The sequence below is a fragment of the Vitis riparia genome, chromosome 4 (assembly GCF_004353265.1).
Source record: "Vitis riparia cultivar Riparia Gloire de Montpellier isolate 1030 chromosome 4, EGFV_Vit.rip_1.0, whole genome shotgun sequence".
Classification (NCBI taxonomy): domain Eukaryota; kingdom Viridiplantae; phylum Streptophyta; class Magnoliopsida; order Vitales; family Vitaceae; genus Vitis; species Vitis riparia.
Window position 1 is genome coordinate 2,826,228 of NC_048434.1, and position 16,264 is coordinate 2,842,491.

Here is a 16,264-nt window from a genome sequence, read left to right on the forward strand (position 1 = left end):
ACCTTAAGTTACCGTTGAAATTTAATTTTGGCCATTGGATCTCTTTATTACCGTTGAGATTCAAATCTGGCCGTCGGATCAACACGGGCGTGATCCGGGTCGTCAGATCAATATTTAAAAAAATGAATAAAGAGTATATGATATAATTATAATTTGATATTTAAAAAAAAATGAATGTTATCTTATAGAATAATAAATATTATAAAAATATTAAATTGATTCAGGTTAGGTTTGAATTGTTTGAACCTTTGCCCAAACTCAACCTAAATTAAGTTCAGGTTCAAAAACCTTAACTAGAACTTAACCTAAATTGAGTTCGGGTTCAAAAAACTTAACCCAAACTCAACCCAGGTAATGAAAATGTTTACCCAACCTTGCCTATATCAGGTTGGATCAAGTCACTCCTATCCAAGTTGCACCCCCTAATTTGAGTAATGCAATTAATCAAGGAAACTATTTGAAAAAATGTAGCATCGCTGCTTTTATCAATCATGGATTTTTCTTCTTCTTTATTTAGGAAAATGGGTACTGTTTTTCAATCTTACTAGATTCTATATATGTATGATGGTCAATGCATTAATGTTGAATCTTTTGAAAAGCATTTTTCAAAGGGAATTTGAAGAATGGAAACTGAAAGGACAAGTCATGTGCTTGAAAGCAATTTAAAATTGATTATGATAGAGTTTAATCAAATGGGGATGAGTCTTTTCATCATGAGATTCCCAATATTAAAGAGTGTGGTAAAACTTAATTATCAAGCTTATATAATATTATTAAAGCCCAATAATGGCTCTCATAATCTCTGCCTTCATTTTAAGATTAATTGATTGATGCGTTCATTACATACTTCTTGCTCTTTTACTTTTTGCTTTCACTTATTTTTCTTTTCATTCTTCACTTCTTTGCCATGTAGAAAATAATAATGAACAAAAATATTTTAGGGGGGGTAAAAATGCATAGATCCTATAATATCACATTAATAGTAATGATAGCAGCAAGACACCAACAAGAAATTAATGATTAGGAAAAGATACTATATAATCTAAATAAGATGATTTCCATTCTAGTTAGATGATTATGGTTTGGTGTTTGGTCAAAAATTTTACGATGAAATGAATACAAATCTTAAGATATTGTCATGTCTATCAGGTTGCAACTTAAGCAGGTTTAACTCGATCTAATAGGCAATTTGAATCTTGCATATACATGTAACTTTTAAATTTTATATCAATATATTATTTTATTTAAAAAATACATATATTTATTATATTGACTATAATATAATAATGTAGTTATAAGAATTATTGAGTGAATGAATGTTATAAATTGTCATATTAATTTGTTAAGATTCTTGATAAATATAATTATCTACATTTTTATTTATTAAACATCGGTCAATTGATAAAGGAGTTAGTGAAATTGGTGCACAATTTGTATAATAATTATTAGTTTTGTAGGTTGATTTGGATGTATTTATTAATGCACTTTGATCATCCTTATGTACAGAGTTTAGAAATTTGACACTCAATTCATTTCATGGATGTCAAATGGAAGATGATAGTTTGTTAATTTATTCTACACTTAATCGATGATTAATATCTAAATATAGCTTTTGGTCATTGTTTTCAAAACTCAATATATATATAACCTAACATAATTTTGCTATAGCGTATAATGTCACTTTTAAGTATGAAGATGGGTTACTCAAATAATAGTGATCGAATATCAAAACTGGATCCAAGAATTGATATTAAATTTAAGGTTATGAGATCATGAGTTTGAGTCAGGGAAGCCTCATATCGATGGAGGAATGGATATCCATTGGTTTTCAAATGAGATGGTCAATACTTGGTTTAGGAAAACCTATCTATTCAACCTCAAAATATATTTAAAACCCTAAGCCTAATATAATTTTAATCAAGTTTAAAAAGAAACATACTTAAATTAGATTGAAAATTCAGGTTAAATATTAGGTTGGGTTGAATTAAACTTTGTAAAAAATTATTTTCATGGTCGTCAACATAACCTAACCCATCAACACTAAATCTTAACATTACAATAAATAACAGCTTGTGATGAGTTAAATTAATTCATTGCAAAATATTATTTTTAAGAAGCTAAAATTCTTAATGAATAGTTGAATTTTATTTCACCATAAGGAACTATATAGAGAGGGATTTTTTTCAAGTGGAGGACCCCCTCTCTTAGTTTTGGAGGAGCTATTTATTTGCTCTTCATGCATGAAACTCCCGAAGAGTTTCCTCTTCTTTTTCTATTCCTTTTGCAAATAATGCCAAGGATGGTTGACTACTTTTCTTTAGTATTCAGATAACCTTCTACAACCATTGATGACTTTAGCCACTAATTGTCAAAAGTGGTTACGGATTTGCTTTTAATGGCACATATGAAAGCAAGTTGGTTTTGATTGAAGGTCACTCCTTGTAGAGGACCTTTGTTGTAGGTGAGGTTACTTTTTATGTCTTCATGGTTGTGTTGTTATATAGATGTAGATAAAATTTTTTAGAAGCTCTCAATTTTAAAACAAACTCATATCGTTCGTCTAGAATTAGGTTCTTCAGTTAGATCGAGTAAATGGTACCATCTCTTTACTTAAGAAGCCTCGAGGTTGGGTGGTTGAAGCTTAGTACTTCGAGATGATCAATTTATTGTTCGCTTCATTGCTCTTTCAGCCTCCACAATTTAATTTTAATTAAGTTTAAAAGGAAATATACTTAAATTGATTTGAAAATTTAGGCTGAATATTGGTCGGTTGAATTAAATTTTGAAAAAAATAATTTTCATGATAGTTAGTCTAATGACCCAATCCATCAACACCAAATCTTAACATTACAACAAATATCAATTTTACCATGCCATTATTTTTAATCATAATATGATGAGAATTATTTTCCCCACTATGAGCTTCACATTTTGTCACGAACTTATTCAAGAAAAATTGTCACCATTTGAAACAAAAATAGAAATTGTGGCTAAAAGTATTAATTTGTCACCAGTGTATTCTTGACAACAATGCATAAATTATTTCATGATAAGAGTTTTTATTTATTATTATTATTATTTTCCTACGAATATCTTACTTTTCTTCACACAAATATTGTTCGTCATTAAAGGTTTTTTTTTACAATGAATTTTTTACTCATAAATAAAAATGATTAGCTCAACTAACAGCCCCATATGGATGGATAGAAGTAGAACAAAGGAACGAAAATCTGCAATGGCTAGCCCAGTTTTGGGACCCAGAAATGCGCATCATCGGATAAGAAAGGTCCCAGCACTATCTAGTTTTTATATATACATCCTGAAGGAAAAAAGAGGAGAATAGATTATATAAAGAGACAGGCAGTGGCCTAAATATTCATAGATAAAGGAAAAGGCAAAATACAGAGTTGGATGACAAAAAGAGGGTGCTACAGATGCTTTGGTGTAGCTTTGCTTAACGCTTAGACACAGTATTCAGGCATTTCAAGGTCTCTCTCCATACCAAAAGAACAAAAAAGAGTGTACTAATCTAGTTTCTTTTCATTTCCTTTCTTTTCTGAATCCTATGTTAAGGTTTCAAACGAAAGACCAGTTGATGAACATGAAGCATATGCAATGAGCATTGTCCTCTTCGGTCAACACCTTCCAAGCCACTGCTCTCTCGTAGGAGACCGGCCTCCCCATGCTAGACAAGCAAACACCACCTTGAAGACACACAAAACCCTGCCCACAAAATAAAAAATATAAAGATCAATAAGCCGTTAAAGCACTCTGAGAAGATGGAGAACTTGGAACAATGTATAATGACATCTACATCAGAAACGACCGTATGCAAGCTGACTGGCAAGAAGCAGGGCAATTAGCAACTTCTCTTGTTCAAAAGAAAGGCAATGCTTTAGAAACTAGTCTAGCTATTGATTGCCACAGGATGGAGATGGTTGGTTCAGTTCTAGTGGCCACTGTGGAGAGCATCATCTGATGTCTCATGTAATTCTTTAAACAATAGAGAGGTGATAGCAAAGATAGCAAAGACCAAGAGCTGCCCCGCTTACTGAATCGGTCATACATTCTGGATTGCACTTGGCAATGAATGACTCACTCTAGGGATTGAACCAACCTAAGCAGGGGCAAACTAGAATTTTGAACTGGTTAGTTCCATCTGATTTTGAAACGTTAATGCATGGACATTTTTAAGAAAACTTTCCATCATGGAAAATGCTCGAGAGATTCAATTCCAGAACTTTTGAATTTTTTTTAGAAAAATAGGTAAAGGTCAGCATGGTCAGTAGTTCTCCCCCATAAGAACCAAAAACATATACTTCTAGTGGTGCACTTAAAATTGTGGAACACAAACCGACAAATAAATTCTATGTTCCATTTGTTGCCAGAAAGGAGAGAAAAGAAATCTATTACTGTTATGTTATGTAAGATATAACAAATATTCCTTTTTCCACCTCAACATCCAAATGGAGCTTTAAACTTTTTTTAGTTCATTTCAAAGTATTGATACCTGCTGCATTATCTGTGGGAACTCAGAGCAGAGGGTCTTTCTTCCATTGTCATCAAAGGTCTTCTCCAGAGTTATATCCTGAAGGGCTACTAAGGTTGTCTCAAGCATGTCAAGCCCTGCCTGATTTGCAAATGTAAAAACTGGCAGTGCCTGCAGATAGATATCGCATGATGGGTTAGAATGTCTTTAAATATTAAACATTAACAAAAACAAATATAAAGTAATGAGAGATGCAAAGACTAGTTGAAGTTCATACCAATGTATGGATCTACAACAAGCAAAAACAAAGAAATTAACTAAATAGTGAGAGCTAATAACTTTTTGTGACCATAGTCAAGCATATATACAGGTGAGAAGATTATTCTAATCTATATATGTTAGAAGCAAACTCCTAAACGAGACAGAAAAGAAACACCTTCTTTATAGTTAGATACAGAAAAGAACCAACTGTTACGAACCAAAATCATTTATGAATTTCTTTTTATTTTGCTTCATAATTCTGGGTTGTAGAGGAAAGATCATATTTTTTATGTCAAAACACGCGAGTTTTGATATTTTCTTTATGTCACTTTCATTTGGTGATGCAGCTCAGTAAGAAATTAAAATTCTAACCAAATAGCACTTTGGCCAAGATGTCACTGAAAATGTCAGTGCGGGTGGGTGGAGGGTTCATTATATGATCCAATATCAAATGTTTCAGGCAAACCCATGATACAAAAACATTTTGGTACTAATAATATAGCATAAAAAGCATCTACAAAGTTGAGATGTCTCTGCAAATGTACCACCACATCAGAAAGACTTATCAAAGATGTGGACAACTTTTCAATGAAACAAACAGTCAATGGGTGACTGAATAATTCCATCATGCTCCCTGTCCTAGAAAAGATAAAAAACTTCTCGACTAGAATCAGAGAATTGAAAAATACTTGTAAAAAAAAAATGTTACTTAACGATTGAAGCAATTACCTTTAATGAGCAGCACATGACAGCATCAGAGTGATGCCAGAGAGTTTTGAGAATGGATTCATTTCCTTCATTACTGGGTTTGAGCAGCTCCACTCCCAAATAGCACCTGTAGAAGAAGATTCACAATTAATCTACACGATGATAGCAAGAAAATTTTTACAAGTTTCCTACTTGTCACCCCCTTGAGCTCTTTGCCATACCGATAGGCAGGCTAAGTTTGAACAATTCATTTATTAATCATAAACAAACTACTATAAATTAGTGACCAACCCCAACCACTCTAAAAAGAGAACCGATTGATAGTTGAATAGACTTGTAGGAAGTATCATTAGTGTTCATGTTACAATTGTGTGATTTGACCTGCCTATGTTAGGCATGGCCTAGGCAATGATCAAATCCTTCCTATTCACCTTCACAAAAACATTTACACACTAAACAAATCACTCATAGAAATGAAAGATATCGAGGCCTCCCATCTATTAGTTTTGTTGGGAGATTCAGCTTGTAAGTATCTCTTTGAAATTATGCTACACTCTAGGACAAATATCTCATCTTTGGATCAAAAGAAATTTGGACACAAGGGATGTTTCCATGTTTATTTGAGACCATTCTTATTGGGAAAAGAAAAAAATCATAAGGGAAAACCTCTAATTTATATATTTGAGCTCAATGGTAACTGATGCACAACAGGAATTATTGGATTCAGTAAGTGCCTGAGCTCATCAGAAATTGAGTCAGATTAGGACCTTTGTAGCATGGAGAATTTATTGACAGAGTGAAGTGTTCAGAGTGCTTTAAGACCTATATAGTAAACATCTCTTTAGGTGCTGAACATTTTGTTAAACAGGGACTAGCTAGGCTTCACCTGGCTGCTACTGCTGTCCTAGGGTCTAATGCAGGTGGATGAGCTGACTATGCAAAAGGTGCCACAAGACCCTTGTCTACATAGATAAAATTAGCTTCTCATTTAAGAAGAAGACCCAAATTGTTCCTGCAAAAAGAAGTTATGGCACCAATTCAACTTCCTATTAATCTTTCTGTTAATGATTCTTGCTTCTTCAGCTTTCAAGCGCAGAGAAGTTGAGCTAAATTTGAGAAAATTGCTGCAGAACAGTTCATGATTTCAGAAAAGATGGAATACTAGTTTCCTCATAGAAATCATGGTCAGCACACTGACTAAGCTTCTATATATGTTATGTCCCTCTTGTAGTACTGAAACATAGATATATAAATATCTAGGTCCAGAGCTCTAGATGATAGAAGCATGACTAAGACTTGACTACGCACCTATAGCTCTGACAGATCCACCGAGCAAGTGTGTGCGCCTCAGGAGTGCCTGGCAGTGGGCGAAAACCCATTTGAGGGCCAAATCGAGAAGGAGAGAGTGCTAATGCCACTCTCTGAACAGATGATATGATACTGCGGACATACTGCCGAGCCATGGATGCCACATTTTCTTGAAGGTGCATTTCAAACGCAAATTGAAATGATATTGTCATCACAGATTTTGCGCTCCCAGTGTGCCCAGAGTTGTCACTAGATGCCTTGTTTCCAGCTGGCCCAACTTCAAGAGAAGAAGCAAGGTCGAGGGTACGATTTGGACTAGAGCCATCCTGCATCATGTAGCAGTACAGAATGAAGAGGCAAGAACCTAATAAAACACATACATGTGTAGATTATACAAGACAAAATAAATACTTACCACCCCAGAATCAAGGGGAATAATTCGAAAACCAGAAGGAAGAAGAGGTGCATCATCAGAGAAAGAGGCATCAATTGGAGCAAAGATGAGTTCAGAACAGGTGCCCACAGCATTATCGTCCACTCCACTACAAAGCTGGGGAATCAAAGTAATTAGGAACAGTAATGCTGAATATGATTTTGTGAGTTTGCAATGACCCAATTTAAGATTAAAATCGTCTTAAAGAAACTAGAATGAATAAACAAATGTAATTATCTAAGCTCAGGTCTTGATTTTTCCTCTCCAGATCAAGGAATCACATGTTCTAAACAATTCAAAGATAGTGAATCACTTCAACCCAAGTGGTAAAGAAAATAGTTTCAACCGAGGAAGAGTCCTCTGAGATATGTGGCCAGTGGCTCACTTGTATAATTAATTATTTACCACTAACCAAAACATTTAACAAACTTGAGAACAAAAAATACTTACTTGCAAGAGGAAGACATCTCCAGACATCATCAGGTCTTCCCGATAGTGATCAACATTTTCAAGTTTAATGACCTCCATGAACTGTTGCAAACAATTGAATCTTATCAAATCTGATACAGCATTAACAAGCAGCATATTCCAAGGATATTTTTCCATAACCTTCATGTGAAAAGAAAGATAATATTATTTGCTAGAAACTCTTAGAAAAAGTCACTTGCCTCTTCATGCTCAATAGTGTGAGCCAGTGGGAGAATGACCTGACCCCCATAACCTCCAGCTCGAGACACTGGTAAGGTACAGGGGCCAGCTTTAACAGCAGCCGCAGAATAAGCATCAATACTGCTGTCTGCCCATTCTGATCGGTGTTCCCTCAAGAATCTAAGAAGTATTGCAGGAGGCACATTCTGAAAATAGGAAGAAGCACAAGAAAACAAAGTAAGAAAATTTTACCTAACAGAAGGAAAATGAATTCTTGAAATCAAGAGGAAAACCTCGAATCAAGACACAACACAATAAGATCCATTTCTGAAGTGGAGTGAGAAGTATAAAGCATGCACTACCCTTAAAGTTCTGAAATTTTTTGGATATCTGGATTAGTTCTACTTTGTCAACTAAGAGACCAACATGACAGTGTTTTATGAGGTCTAATGCTTCTTGTATCTGACTGACTGACTTAATAAGGTGCCTAACACCTAAGGTCCTACCCTAGTAGTTGAGGTTCATCTCAGAGAATGACCAGTGGTTTGCTTTAAACTTTTGTTTGACATCAAGAGGTTTCTTATTGGATTAAAGGGATTTGGAGCCCCCAATCTATAAGGAAATTTTTTTATAACACAATTTCAATTTTTATGGGATTTACAAGGTCAGCTGAATAACTAGGTTTAGCAATGTGTGCACTGTCTAACATGCAACTTTGGCTGCCACATCATTATAACTTTGCATGATAAGAAATGATGATTGTAATTCCAGTATTCACAGTTTTCCACCATCACTTAGCAAACGTCCAACACATTTAATATCTTCACCTGTAAAAGCATAGATGCTTTGGCACACAGCACTGCATTGCTCATAGATGGAAATCCACTGGCATAAGAAAGATTTACTCCCATCATTTTCGCAGGAGAGGAGTTCACAAGAAGGGTAACATCATCAATACCATCACTTTCCATCATAGACCATCCTTCATCCGTAAACCCATTAACAGCTTCATTAAAACCCCTGCATGATAAAATATGTCAGATTTCCAAATATCCAAGAAAATTTAACAGCTTCTAGGAACAATTTCAATAATGAAACAAACTCACTTGGTTAGCCTCTGGCCAAGTGCACGCAGAGCTGCAGGCCTTCTTCCCCAACCAGTATTTGTTGGCTGGGAAACCTCTTGAGATATCTGCCTCAGTTGGCGTAAAGCCTGAATGAAAATGCCACAGTCATGTAGGAGCACAAGGTATTTGGAGTTTCAATTTTCTTTCCCTATATTTTATTTATTATGCATCATTTCATGATATGGAAGAAAATTGTTTCATTCCATAACTAATTCAATATCCTACCAAGGAAGAATGACTCAATTCTCATGCAATACTGAAAGATCATTCAGTTTATTAAGAAAAATGAAAGCATCGCATTCATAATCACAGGAACAGTGTATAAAAACTACAGATATGAGAATGAAAGAAAGTCTACCGCCATTGTGGTCTTCTGAGCAAGCAATGTTGATGACTCATAGAGAGGGCGCAACACTTCAGGTACACTCCATGGCTGGTCAATATAAAGAGCAAGCTGAAATTATTATCTTTTGAAGCATAGGAAAATACATTAAAATATACAAAGCAAAAGCAAGGTGATTTACATACCTCTAAATCCATATGATCAACTATATGAATGATTGATCCACCCCCTTCACAGGGTCTTATCAAATACCCACTTGGTAGCTTTTCAGCTCTCACAAAATACTGCACCGGTGGCATACTTGGGCCATTCTGAGTGTTGTTAAGTGACCTTTCACAGACCTAAAATGCATAAAACAATCAGAACATACAGCCTCAGATAGTCTCATGATGAGATTGAGGCAAGGGAAAAATAAACGAGTTCCAAATTTTGTGGTGAATTGAATTAGGAGTTCCAGATGTCACATACCACAAGACTCCCATCCTCCAAAACAGATGTATAACGGAGCAACCAGAAGTCACGAGCTGGTGCCAAAGTTGTAGGCGCATAGAGCTAAAACACACCATCAAAATCCAAGGTTTTCATTAAGCAGATGCACCTTGAAACACATAAAATTACAAAACAATTACCACGTACCTGCATGTAAAGCAGTTCTATGGTTCCACCATTTCCAGTAGACAACACATTAAGAACATCCACATTGCGGCACTCACGATACCATGAAGGCCAATCTTTGAGGATTTCTGCGACCTGGATGGAAACACTTAGTCCTCCAATCTCCACCAAGAAAAATATGCTTGATACCAAGTGTTGAAAATACTTACTCTTGTTGGCTCTAGACTGACAAGGCCGCATGCGCGTGCTGCCACTCCAGTGCAACCATGAGAAATAGCAACGATTCCAATGGAATCCGGACCAGGCTGCACAGGGGACAGATCAAATAGAGATTACGAAAAAGGAGCAGGAACACAGGATTAGTTTCGGTCAGAAAATATTGCAGCAAAGCCACAATGTCACCCATAGAGCAAATAATTAAAAATGTAAATCAGAGTCTTTTCTGTTAAATAGAGGGAACAAAATGAAGCCATGAGAGACAAAATAGTTGTTCCTGGAGACTTATGTGATCTGAATGATACTACAAGCATGGGCTTTCAACCACCTATTTTGTTTTTAATGGTGAAAGAAAGGAGACTATGCTCCATTTGCTCAGCAGAGAAATTTGCAAATCAAGATTTATTAACAAAAATTAATCAAAATAAAATAACACAAACAACATTCTCTTCTGACCTAGAGGGGAAAAAAGATAAAAGATAATGGGAAAAGGGAAATTGAGCCAATGAAACAGTGAAACAGCAAAGTGCCCCAGAGATTTTGATGATTTAGTTTGATGTTGCTTAGAAGGCTAGCAAGCTTTTTTGTTTATTAGGTTTAATCAATGAATAAAGTAGAATGTTGCAAGGTTTAGCACATTAAATAATAGACAGGAAAAGAGGGTAGTAACCTTCATCCCAGGCATTTGGACCCACTCCACAGCAGTTCCAGTGGCCTTTGAAAGAAACTCTGTTAAAGTCTCCTCTGCAATAGACAAAAGTCTAGAAAACATACAAAGCATATTAACATAAGCCATACAACAAGGGCAATGGTAATAATCGAGGACAGAAAAGGACCTAACAATAAAAAGCATTTCCACTAACCCTGCAGGACTGGCATCCCTTGGTGGATGCTGAGGAGTCAAATGGTGTTGACCACTCGTCACCACCGATTCACAACTGGTGTCTGTGGTGGCAAGGGTCGCCTGCAAGACAAGGCAATAGGCTCAGAACCCATACATAAGATAATATGAAATCAAAGGAAAGGTGGGGTTTATGCAATTTGTTGTCCATGGACGCTGAGAAAACAAATTGAATTTTGAAGATCAGATCTCTTTCTATCACTCGGGTTCCTGATAAAACTATAACTTCCCCTCAATGGGACTAATTCCATATGCTTAATCGAGAAGAAATTTCCATTATTTTGAAATCAAGCCATATAGAGATTAATTCCTTACATTCTGAGTTTGTTGGCGGAAAAAACTGTTCTCATACACCAGCTGTGACACCTGCTTCTGCAACCTATCATTCTCCTCCATTAACAGCTTATTCATGGCTGTTAGCTTCCTATTCACAGCTTGGAGGCGTGACGCCTCCTTCCGCTGCTTTTCTCTGCATCTGTAGAAATAAAGGATAGAATATGTCCAATAAGAGACTGTTGCAAGAGAATTTCCAAAACCATAATATTCTTTTTGTTGCGCAAGAAGACAGAAATAGAAAAGGAAAAGAATTGAGATTCTGAATATCAGATTTTGCATTATCCAGAACTCGGAAAACAAAAACCATCAATTAACAAATCCTATTATGGTCATTGGATGCCTTCAGAAACATGAAACATAAGATTCAAAATAAATTTCTTTCCTTTCCCTGAATTTTCCTGGCAGCCAAAGGGAGGTTGGTAAAGGACACCCGAAATTACTTTCCGAAAACATTTACAAATGGGAAGATAAAATAAAATTCTGAATCTTAGATTTATCACTTACTCAAGAAAGCCTGCACTCGACTGAGCTTTACAGAACTGTATATTATATATATTTTTTTCCATTTTTCATTTCTAAAGACGAGAATAAAACTCGATTTTTCCTTCTCTTTTTCTCTCCTAAAATTTCCCGGAAACCAAACGGTAAAATACACCCAAAAACTCAAATTCTAGGATATACCTTCGGTTCTGAAACCAAACTTTAATCTGCTTGGGCTCGATGTTGGAGAGAATTGGGCATTCCCTGATAAGCTGCTGCCGGCGAAGCGAGCTGGGTTTCGGGCAGTCGTGATACAACCTCTCGAGCGCTTCGACCTGCTCGGGCGTGTACCTAACATACTTCCCATTGTCCAACGCCATTTTCGCATCCTTACAGCTCGAACTAACCGCCATCATCGCTTCAAACAATCACCAAAACAAAGAAATTCTCAATTCGCAAGTCACAAAACCCTCGAAGCTCCAGACAAAACTCTAGAAACCTCAATTCCCAGAGTCTCCAACACACAAACATAAAATCACAAATAGTTCGTTAATTCCGTATGAAAACGCTGAGATTCTCAATCCTCGAACAACCAAAGAAAACCACCCCTACCACCCAATCCCCCTATCCCCACCCTCGATTCACTGCATCGACGTCGCTCAGCTCCCAAAACTTGGCAGCAAATAGCGCTCTTCACCACATCTCTCCCTCAGTTCCTCTCACTTTCCCTCACTTCCCCTCACTTTCCTCCTTCAACTTCTCTTCCCAGAACTCAAGCCTCCTTCCCCGAGCCAAGTGAAGGCGACACGCGATGAAGTATAAGCTTCAATACCTGGGGAAACAAGACGACGTGGCAGAGCTCAAAAGGAGGTAGTTGTGGCCATGGAGGTATACAGAGGTATTCCCTTTTACCCACATGAAAATGGCATTATTAATAGACAAAGGTGAAGCCAAACCCCAAATTCCAGACAGAGGGGAGACCATGTTTTTACATTTCTCTCAGTTTTGCTCCCTTCGTTTTCACTCCTTTTCACATTTTTCCATAGTTTTTACTCATCCATCCCCACTCCCACTCTCACCTTTACTCGCGTGTCACCAACCCCTTTTTTTATTTTATTTTAAAGTGCTGGTTATTAAAAATAAAAATTCCACCCAGTTTTCAAGGTAAAGATGGATGGTGAATTTAATATAAAAATTGAATTTAAAAATGGAAATGATTGATGGCAACTGAGTAAAATATATGGAAAAGTTGGAAGATGTTGGTGTGGGGATGCATTTCTCACCCAAGTGGGAAATGGAGGATTCTTATGCTTAAAAAAAGGGGAAAAAAATTTGTGAAGAAGGAGATGTGGGTCATGCAGAGGACAAAATTATTAGGGTTTTTGCATGCGTCTGCATTTCTTTCTTATGCATGCCATCGCCACCTTCTTCATCATCCCTTTCTCATGCTTCATCACATCAATGCATGATACACACACATTCATGGATTTTCCTGATTTTTTTTCTTTAAAAAGTGTAAAAGCTTTGGTAGAAATGTAGAAGGCGAAAACATAATCATACCGATACTAATAAGCTAGTTTCGCTTTGGAAGGTGTTTTTGAAAATAGTTTTGTATGTGATTCAAAAATATGGTTTGAAGCAATCAACGATTAAAAACTGTTTTCAAAAATAATTCTAAGCAATCCTTAACGATGATTTATCACTATAAGTATATTAAGTTTTTACTAAGCCCACTCGTAAAAGCTAAATTAGACAAGGACACGATTAAAAAACAAATTAATTCTATTTTGCTGTTACGATATTAGTAAATAATTTTATTTATTTATAGTACAATGGGGCGGCGAATATTTGATAAATGGATTTATAAATACATCAAATATAAATTACTAAGCAAAAAATAAGACAAATAGATGATAATGCTCTTGTAGAAAACATCTACCAATAATAAACAATATAGAAATATTTTGGAATATTATATATATTTAAAAAAATAAAAAAAAATGATTCATTATTGTATGAAAAGAATAATAATTCGAAACCTAATCTTTTGACAATACACGGTGTAAACTTTTAATAGGATGATTGATGTGAAAATTGAAGGGAAAAATAGAAATCATAGTAGATGGAAGATATTTAAATGCATCCAATTTAACCTAAATAAGTCAAGCATGGAAGCAAAAATGGAATGATTAAAATAAATAGTTTTTAAAAATGGCATGTATACCATTATTAACATTTATTTTAAACCCAAGCTAAAGTCAATTTCGTGTAAGTTTTGATAACGTGCAAAGGCACAAAAGATCAACTCCAAAAATTGGTAATTCAAAGAGGGGAGAGGACGCATGCCTTTGTACAATCAACAATGTACGTCACCCACACCATCCAAATTCACTTTAGATTTTTTCCAAAAGAAAATTATTTATCTATTTGAAGTCTTTGAATCATGTTTAGAGTACTAGAATAAGGAACAAAATAACAACCGGGAAATCTCGATATATTTCGTTTTTATTATCATTGTGTTTAAGGATGCATTTGATTGATAAAAATGAAAATGGACAAAAAATAAAATAAAATAAATTACAACATCGTTTTTATGATTGTAATTCAAAGATGATGATGAATAGGATCGGTGGTTAGTTCGAACACAACCAGAAGCAAGAAATAGTTAATTTATTTAATCTAAGTTTAATTCAACCTTTTTTTTTTCTTCTTTTGAGTTCAAGTTGATTGGATTAATCTCAAGTTGTATAATAAAAAATCAATCTATAATATTTCAATCTTTTTTGTATTTATATCAAAATTTAAACAACAAATGGAAAAAAAATTAAAATAATAAATAAAGTAAAAATAAATTTATATGTCTCTATGATATTCTTTTTAAGAAACTATAAAAATATAAATAAAATAAATATTATTATATATAAAATATAAATTTTAAATATCAAAAAAATATTTAATCAATTCCAATTAATTTAAGGTGTCTACTACATTAGTTTCAATCTAACCTAAATTAAATTTGAATTGAAAATACTTAATCAAAACTTAATTTGAATATTAAAAACAATTATTCAAATCCATTCGAAGTTTGATTGTTTTAAGTCATAGATTGATAATAAAGAAGAAATAAAATGAATCGGTATTAGTCATTCTCATTCTCTATTCTAATTCTACACTCTTAAAATTCTTATCATCATAAAAGAAACTATTAATCATTCTCATTTTCTATTCTAATTCTAAACTCTTAAAATTCTTATCGCCACAAAAAGAACAGTTGATCATTCTCAATTTCTATTTCAATTCCACACCCTTAAATTTCTTATCACCGAAAAAGAAACGAGTCAATACGAAGTCGTAGTCGTCGTAGTGATCTCCATTTTCATACGTTGTTCATCCTGAAGATAGCAACCATTGAAGACTTTAAAAGTGGCACCCATCAACAAGTGATTGGCTAGAAGGTCCCAATGGCAGACCAACCTTAGTGGTGTTTGATTCTCCCATTCTCCCCATTCAAACATGGACTTCAATTAAAACTCTCTTTTTTGGCTTTCATTTATGGTTTAATCTTAATCTAATACACCTTTTTTCTCCCATTATGCCTAGCAGGCTTCACCCAAAAGATTAAAAACAAGTTGATTTTTTACGGCATGTGAATGGAGACTATAAGCAAAAGTAGCGTCATAGGCCCATAACCCACCACGCCGGCACTCCGCTTCCGCCGTGGACAAAACTATGGTCATAATTAAATTAAGACGAATTTTGTACAATTTTTTATTTTTATTTTTAAGGAATAGGAAGGTGAAAACTTAGGTCAAATACGTATAGTTCACTTAATTTAGATGGTATCTTTGAAAATTTTGGGACGCCCCATTGGTACCGACATGATATTATTTTTTTTTTTTTAATTTGTAAAAATGTCAAAGTTTTGATGTAAAACCTAGATTATTCCATTGTTCTTGTTGGAGACAAAATGTTATCATGCATATAAGATAATATATTTCATTTTTTCCAAAAAAAAAAAAAAGAAATTAAATTAAATAAGGATAAATGATAATATTATTATTCTATATTTAAAACAAATTATTTAGACTTCGTAACTATATATTTTTAAAAATATGTTTGTTCATGTTTTTTTTTTTTTAATTTGTTTCTAAAATTATTTTTTTATTTTTTAACTTAAAAACGGTTTTTAAAAACATGTTTCAAGAAATATAATCAAACAGACTCCTTATTTAAAAAAAAAATCATAAAAATAATTCATATTTATTATTTAAAAATTATTACTTATTTTATTTTATTTTTTTAAATTATTTTTACAAAACAACTATTAATATTAAAAATTTTATAAATAGATGATCAAACAAACTCTAAACTTTTAAAAATTATCATATAAAAACATAAA

At 34.2% G+C, this 16,264-nt stretch overlaps 1 protein-coding gene across 1 annotated transcript; it reads right to left on the reverse strand.

Annotated features, from left to right (window-relative positions):
• Positions 1-3,315: 3,315 nt before the first annotated feature.
• LOC117912762 (homeobox-leucine zipper protein ATHB-15) lies at positions 3,316-12,826 on the reverse strand. Its single transcript, XM_034827461.1, has 18 exons — positions 12,067-12,826; positions 11,365-11,524; positions 11,012-11,112; positions 10,819-10,909; positions 10,142-10,237; positions 9,954-10,067; positions 9,786-9,869; positions 9,503-9,658; positions 9,333-9,407; positions 8,954-9,060; positions 8,675-8,867; positions 7,868-8,053; positions 7,650-7,730; positions 7,182-7,316; positions 6,767-7,092; positions 5,480-5,585; positions 4,511-4,660; positions 3,316-3,723 (listed from the first exon to the last, which is right to left on the reverse strand). Exons 1-18 carry the CDS (start codon positions 12,279-12,281, stop codon positions 3,577-3,579), a joined length of 2,523 nt encoding a protein of 840 aa, XP_034683352.1. The 5' UTR covers positions 12,282-12,826; the 3' UTR covers positions 3,316-3,576.
• Positions 12,827-16,264: the final 3,438 nt, after the last annotated feature.

What these genes read in the sequence shown, in the direction of transcription:
- LOC117912762 (XM_034827461.1), bottom strand. Translation starts at nt 12,281, where the DNA reads ATGATGGCGGTTAGTTCGAGCTGTAAGGATGCGAAAATGGCGTTGGAC. An exon ending in TCCGCCAACAAACTCAGAAT is followed by an intron (nt 11,113 to 11,364) that starts GTAAGGAATTAA and finishes CTTGTCTTGCAG; the next exon opens with GCGACCCTTGCCACCACAGA. An exon ending in CTCAGAAGACCACAATGGCG is followed by an intron (nt 9,061 to 9,332) that starts GTAGACTTTCTT and finishes ATTTTCATTCAG; the next exon opens with GCTTTACGCCAACTGAGGCA.